The sequence below is a fragment of the Pararge aegeria genome, chromosome 10 (assembly GCF_905163445.1).
Source record: "Pararge aegeria chromosome 10, ilParAegt1.1, whole genome shotgun sequence".
NCBI lineage: Eukaryota > Metazoa > Arthropoda > Insecta > Lepidoptera > Nymphalidae > Pararge > Pararge aegeria.
Window position 1 is genome coordinate 13,135,771 of NC_053189.1, and position 7,705 is coordinate 13,143,475.

At 34.3% G+C, this 7,705-nt stretch overlaps 1 protein-coding gene across 1 annotated transcript; it reads left to right on the forward strand.

Moving 5' to 3' along the window:
* Nucleotides 1–5,031: 5,031 nt before the first annotated feature.
* On the forward strand, nucleotides 5,032–6,473 carry LOC120626813 (segmentation protein fushi tarazu-like). Its single transcript, XM_039894566.1, has 2 exons — nucleotides 5,032–5,956; nucleotides 6,043–6,473. Exons 1-2 carry the CDS (start codon nucleotides 5,032–5,034, stop codon nucleotides 6,471–6,473), a joined length of 1,356 nt encoding a protein of 451 aa, XP_039750500.1.
* Nucleotides 6,474–7,705: the final 1,232 nt, after the last annotated feature.

Genomic DNA, 7,705 nt, shown 5'->3' on the forward strand with positions numbered 1-7,705 from the left:
GCTCGTAAGCAAGGTTGCAAGTGCATTATACGCAAGTTCAGTACTTGTCTTATATAGGAAATAAGTGTCTTTTATGTAAGTTTAGTACGTCTTTTATACAAGTCACTAGTGTCTTTTATGTATGTTCAGTACGTTTGGTATACAAAAATCAAGTGTCGTTTATGTAAGTTTATTACATCTTGTATAAAGGAAGCTAGTGTCGTTAATGCAAATTTCGTATCAGTCATATATACTCGTAGGTCACAAGTGTCGTTAATGCAAGTTTCGTACGTCTCGTATACAGGTCGCAAGTATCTTTTATACATGTTTAGTACCTACGTATCTTATACAGAAAGCAAGTGTATTTGATTTTGATATATTGGATTTTTGTTTTATACTAAATGGAAGTTTACTACTTCTATTATATAGGAAGTAAGTGGCTTTTTTGTAAGTTAAGGTCTTTTTATGTATGCTCAGTACGTACGTTGTATATTAAAATCAAGTGTCGTTCATGTAAGTTTAGTACGTCTCGTATACAGAAAGAAAGTGTATTTTATGCAAGTTTAGTACTTCTCTAATTTATGAAGTAAGTGTCTTTTATTAAAAAAAGTCGTGCTAAACTTACGTTTAGCACGACTTTTTGACATTTATGCATGTTCCGTACGTTTCGTATACAGGAAGCATGTGTCGATTTGCAAATGTAATACGTATCGTATATAGAAAGCAAGTGTATTTTATGCATGCTTAGTACGTTTTGTATAAAAAAGCAAGAGTCGTTTGTGCTAGTTTAGTACGTAGCGTTTATTCAAATCAAATTGAGGATGTCTCGTACACAAGTCGCTTGTGTCTTTTATGCAAGTCTAGTGTGCCTCGTATGGGGTTTCAACAGTTTTGTCCATACTATACAGAACTATTTAGCCTATAGCTATTTAATAAGCTACGAGTACCTTTAAAACTAATCCCATTATGGCAGCTGAATACGAGTAACTAAAAACCCGCCCAGTATACCGAGCACCGAGTAACAAACGAGTACTCGGTCCATCATTAGTACCTACCTACATATTTATTAATATTAGTATTTTAATATTATTTTGATGATTTTGAACTTTATCATCATGATAAATTTTAGGGGATCATAACTATAAAGGTTCATGTTTCCAGTAAATATATTTCAACCCTTCCTATTTAAATAGTAGTTTATATAAAATGCGATATCCATTTATCATCATATTGACAAACGATTTCTTTTAAATCAAACCAATTACAAAAATTAATTGAGTAAACATAACTTAGTAAAATCAAATAAATAGTCATTGATATTTATAGCGATCCACCTTATGTCGTGTAGTACAAATAGAAATTTTATTTAATTTCACACTGGATTCCATTCTATTGAATTAAAAGATTTATTTTCTTCCGTAAAGTCCTATAATATTCGATATTCCATGCGATATTAAACTTTACTTCTGTATTATAATGAATAATGTTCTTTGAATTGGAAAATAAAAACAGCAAACACCATTCATTGCTCTGTCAGCTCAAAAAGGTTTCAAAAAATGAATTTATTGACTCTTATGAGCTAAGATATAAAATATATTTTGGTGTAGCATATTTGCCTTACATTTACGTTATACTGTGTCGCTGACAATATGTTACCATTAATCTTGCGAAATCAATCGATGGCTTATTCAGAATATTGTATTCGGTTTTACCGCGGGCCTTTCAGTTCATGTTTGCTTTGGACCTTTTTCTCCAGTTAGGGATCTTTGTGAAAAAAGAGACATCTGTCTCAATGTGATTTTTGTACAAATCCGCTAAAATATATTTATATCTTATTTTGCTTTTGTTGTGTTCTCCAATAACCGACTTCCAAAGGAACTTAATAATTATAAGAATGCGCAAATATATAAGCACTAGTAATAAACGAAATATTATGTCACCAAAAATTCTATTAAAAATTCAAAAGTTCTTTATTCCTGTCGTAATATCACAGACACTAACGAAGCTTTCATAGGTACATAGGTATACCTATGTTTCCATCATTGTGAGTTGACGATGATAATCGCGTTAGTTAACTTAAAACTAAAGCTAGGAGGCTTCTAAACAACGCCTTATTCTAAATGCGCTCTGGTCGAAGAAGAGCCCACAGCAAACTTAGCCGGGTATTTTATCTGTTATCACCATCTCACAGTCAATTAATAATAAGCTATGAAGTTAGAACAATTCGTATCAACTTTGAACTAAAATGAATGAATTATTTTTATACAAATATAGGTCGGTATGATGCCTAAATTTCGTATCGTGTCAAAGCTAAAGGAAAGCTACATAAATGATTTATGTGCCTTATAAAGCTGAATTCACAATGCACATATTGTTAGTGGGTGTGCGCATGTCCAACAGATGTGCGATTGGGAGGTGTATACCTCGGACAAAGAATGCACATGTCACTCGTGTGCACCCCGGCTTACTATTGGGCACCCAATAGTGCAGAGTTGGCGTGACTTGCTCTTTGAATTTAGGTACCGAGTTCGAACTAAACTTGAGTAGGTATTGACAGTGTACAAATAAAAACTAAATAATTTAAACATTTCCAACTACGAAAGTAGTACGTTTTTGTAATATAGTAAACCAATGCTTAAAATAAAATTTGTCGAACTATCCTTGCAATCAGTTCGTCGATACTTACTCATACTAATATAATTTTAGTGCTTTTTTGAAAAAGTGCTTCATTACTTTCCAGCTAATTTATATGAAACCACTACTGAAGTATAGTAGTACCTACTTTACAAAAAATGTACAGTCAAAATATTTTTGTGGCAAATGACATAAATATATTACGGTTGAAGGAACTGATACTATGTTTTTATAAAATCTTTTCAATTCTTTACAGCTAAGAGAGGTAATTTAATTCTTGACCATAGTTCCGAATAAATGTAAAATTTTCTTGCTTGAAATGATTCCAAAGTTACCTCTAACGGAAATATTAAGCTCTTTTTTGTTATTAAAATTTTGGAATAAAATTGAAAAAAGTAACATAGTTATTATGTAGATATTCATTTCTTGTTTTCATCATTTTATTTCTTTCTAATTTATACTGATATTTCGTCCAAGTGAAGCAAAAATAAAATAAAAAAATTAATTAAGATAAGCACGACGAATATATCAAAGAATGTGAAAAAAAAATTAGCAAAAATAATAATTGCAAATTGTAATGTTGCATACTTAAATCGAATTTAGTAATCTAAGATTTCTTATTACATATTAAATGTCACAAATGTAAAGTTATGTAAATCTAGGTATTATTTGTTCGATATTTTTATTTGATTTTTTTTTAAGTATTGCCTTAGAAGCTTTAGGTAGAAGAAGTAATCTCAATCTACAAAATTCGTTAATCACAATCCGGAGTCAGTTCGAACAAGGCGCACGGTGTGTGTCGCACGCGCATGCACGCTGCGCTTTTGTCGCGGCCCCCGTTTCATCTGCAACATGAGTTATGTGCCTTTCGATGCAAGAATTATACGGGGTGCTCCATCAAAAAAATAAATATATTATCCATCCGTACTAATATTATTATAAGAGCCGGTGCACCCCGGCACTCACCTCTAACTATTCTGAGTAACTTGCGTTTTTTTGATTTATATATATACAATTAAAATGTTACTCGTTTTAAGGTACTCAAAGGCGAGTGAACCTACGGCATAAGCCTTATTTTTTCTGAGAGGAGACCAATGCCCGGTTATAGACTGTTGGGGACCCAAGGTACTGGAATGGCTTTGTCCGGTAAGCGCAGAATTGGTAGAGCCCCAATGAAGTAGACAGATGGCTTTAAACGAGTCACTGGACAGCACAGGATTTTTTAGAACCCCTTAAAAATACTTAAAACTAAGTTAAGTGAACATCCAACGATGAAGACTAATATTACAAATGAGATACTATATATGCTGAAGAGTAGTGGTGATAGCCCAGTGGGTAGGACTTTGACTTCACCCTCGTGGGGGTGAGTTCGAATCCCAGTACGCGCCTCTAAACATTCTTAGTTATGTGCGTTTTTAGCAATTTAAATATGACTTGCTTCAACGGAAAACATTGTGAGGAAACCTGCGTGCCTGAGAGTTTTCCATATTGTTCTAAACAAGTGTGTGGAGTCCACCTATCTATACTGGGCCATTTTGGTGGACTATGGCCTTAACCCAAAGGCGTGTATAGAGGTTATGCACAGGATATCCTCTTAAAATTGTGGGAGGAAACCCGTGAAAAACCAGAAGTTATATTTAAAAAGGAGGTACCTATCGTCTCAATATAAACTTTTTGTCGGTATATGAGGCGACTGTTTTGTTTCAATTCAAATATTTATGCCGATCTTTCTTTTCGCCAAACCCTTGGAGCATAAGTAAACTTTTTTTTTAACCATCCTGTTGAATAGGCTGGTTGTTTACAATATTAGCCTGTTATTTTTCATCCAACTCGAGAATCAAACTCAGGTCCTCGTTATGCGTAATTAACCATAGATGTACCTACCGAAAAACATGTCCAACATCATCCTGTATAAAAGCAATAGCTAATTCAGCACAGTGACACACATACGCGGCTTTACACTGAACCAATAATGGAATAAAATCAATCTATTCCACCCTCTAACACTCACACTATCGAGATTCAATCAATGATTTTCTCATATCTACAAGCACACACACAGTCAAAGCATATTGGAAATATTGGCATTGTAAACATTCATAGGACATTTGCAAAATATTCCCCTAAATTAAGAAGTATCTCTATCTCTTTCTGTTTTAATACAACCATCCAGTCATGGAAGCGCTAGAGCAGGACGCAAAATCTAGTTTTACAACTTTGTAGAGGGACAATGGCGACGCTATTGTTGTGAGTACCCCAAATTTTTTTAGGTCACATAAAAGTATTACATTTGTTAGGGTCGCTTTCTGGCACTTACTGCATTCGATTCGCAGTCAACCTAGCAGACGGATCATCGTCGCCCACGCAGCTCAATGTTAGTGCTTCCTGAATGTTGACAGTGTAAATATAGTTACAAATATGACTTCCGCGGCTACAACTAACCGTGCTAGTGACATGTGGAACAATGGTGCCCCCGTAAATAGTCAAAGTGCAAGGCCAATGCCTTTAGGTTATCAATACCCAGTGAACCCGAACTTTTATAACTACCATAGTAACTTTTATTCGCAAAATTGTGATTACTCTAGTGAATATTATAACAATAGGTCTCATGGATCTAGTGCTGCTAGTAAAATTGTGAAAACGGAGCCTGTTAATTGGCAAAACTATCCCTGTAATTACCCGGATGGTGATCAAACCAACATGGAAATGATAAATAAGTGGCGAGAAATGAATGTTTACGCCCAGCATCACTATGAAAACTACAATTTTGAACAAGGTATCAATCCAACCATAAATGGTTCCGGGTCAGATGTCAAAGGTGAGGATGTGCGATCAATTAACTCTCCTAGCCAATGCAGTATACCAGATACTAACTACGGATCACCACAAAGTGCTTCAAGTGCTATAAAATCTGCAACATTAGAAGAAGATGATTCCCCTAATTTAAGAGCCCTTTTGACTAAAGCTAATATGAAAAGATTGCAATATGGAAAACATGATAAATCCTACACACAAGAAATGATGCAACGCATGATGTATCGTGCTAATGATACGGAAGATTGGATAAAAACTGGTGGCAATGCGATTGAGACTGAAAGCAATTTATCGCAATTTCATGGTGAATATGAGAGCGGTTTAGATGGACACACGCGAACTAAGGACCAGCAAGCTATGGGTGGAGTGACAAACGCAAGCGAAGGCGCTAAGTCATCGGAGGTCTCTGAGAACTGTCAAGCAATGACGAGGGTCGATGCAGGCGGGGACAATGAGGATTACGCTGAGAACAAAATGGCCGCTGTACCAGAAGTACAAGGATTTTATCCGTGGATGAAAAATATTGGAGGTGTGTATATAATTATTTGAGCAGTAATTTTGCTATGTAATTTGAATATGAATAATTAATAATTGTTATTTTATTGTTGTTTTCAGGTGAAGACAAAAAAGAAGGATCTAAGAGAACTCGGCAGACTTACACAAGGTTTCAAACACTTGAATTGGAAAAGGAGTTCCATTTTAACAAGTACTTATCCAGAAGGCGTAGAATAGAAGTTTCTCACGCCCTTGGACTAACCGAAAGGCAAATCAAAATATGGTTCCAGAACCGAAGAATGAAAGCAAAGAAAGATGGAAAACTTTCAACTTCTCCTGATCCGTATGGAGCAGAAGACTTGACCGCTACTAAATTACAAAATATTCCTGAGTTTTTAGACCCTAGGCAGCAAATGCCTGGACTGGCTGATTATCCGAGCACAAATTACCATATGAATAATGGACCCATAGCTAATATGGCCCATTTAACAGGAAATATAAATCAAAATTGCGTTATGCCCACGTATGGAGGCATGATGCCGAAAATGTGACGTCAGACCAGTAGCAGGTAAAAATGAATATTTAGTAATGGCAATGTTGTTTGTATGCGTACTTGTAAATATCAAAACAAAATAAGAGACAACTTGTACTTATGTAATATGTTAAAGGCGAAACATTGTATAAATGTTTAATATTAACATAAAAAAATATATTTTACATATCTTAGAAGTAAAAAAAAGTAAGTTTTATAATTGGATGCATAGAAGTTTCACAATGATATTTTTGTAGAATTAATACTTTCTTACTTATAATTAATTGCTGTTTATTAGTAAATATTAAAAAGCAAATATTATACATAGGTAGGTAATAGTAGATTGTAAAATAATTTATGTAAATAATATTGGATAGCTAAATATAAACCTTACCAGTTCCTATAGTTTTTAGTTAAAATTATGTAAAAATAAAGCCTCTAAATAAATGTCTTTGATAGGTACCTGCAAATGATTAAGGCTTTGGCTTGTCATTACTAAGACCATGGTCTTCTGAATATTCGAAATCAGCTATATTTTGTTATTAATTAATTATTATTATTAAGGTTTATTATTTATTTTTGTACTTCTCTAGTCAAGTAAAAAGGCGCTAATAACAATTAATAAAGGGCTGCATTGGATAACTGTGTTTCTTATTTCAAAATTACCTTAACTAATGCTATATATTTACACGTCGAGAGATATATTTTAAAGCCTATAATGCAACAAAAGCGACTTAATCTGAAAGCTTGTGACTTTTGTACATTTTTTTCACACCCTGTGATTGAACAACATATGCAAATATCAGTCGCTTTTAAGGTAGAAATCGTTAATACAATTGGGTGATTATATAATTGGTAAAGTGTGTGAACATCATATACCATCATCAGTCGCTTATGAGAATTAATTATATAAATTTTGTCCATTTGCACTGCTCAATTTTATACACTACATAAGTCCATAGATAGTGATTAGGGCCAGACGACTAATTGTATTTTATTATTACTATAAAGTTATATTTTATCAATAGTATAAGGTATGTAAAAAGCTAACTACGGGCCCCACAAGAAGGCTCAAGGTCACTCAACGAGCGATGGAAAGAGCCATGTTAGGAGTGTCTCTACGTAATCTAATGAAATGAGGAAATCCGTACTAGAGTTACTACGAGTCGCAAAGCTGAAGTGGCAATGTGGTGGACGTTGGGATTCTAAGGTATTGGAGACCCCCCCAACCAGGTGGACAGACGATATCAA

Bases quoted from the DNA above. Each gene is read 5' to 3' on its own strand.
- LOC120626813 (XM_039894566.1), top strand. From the start codon at position 5,032: ATGACTTCCGCGGCTACAACTAACCGTGCTAGTGACATGTGGAACAAT. The intron at 5,957-6,042 runs GTGTGTATATAA...TGTTGTTTTCAG, and splicing joins GTGGATGAAAAATATTGGAG to GTGAAGACAAAAAAGAAGGA.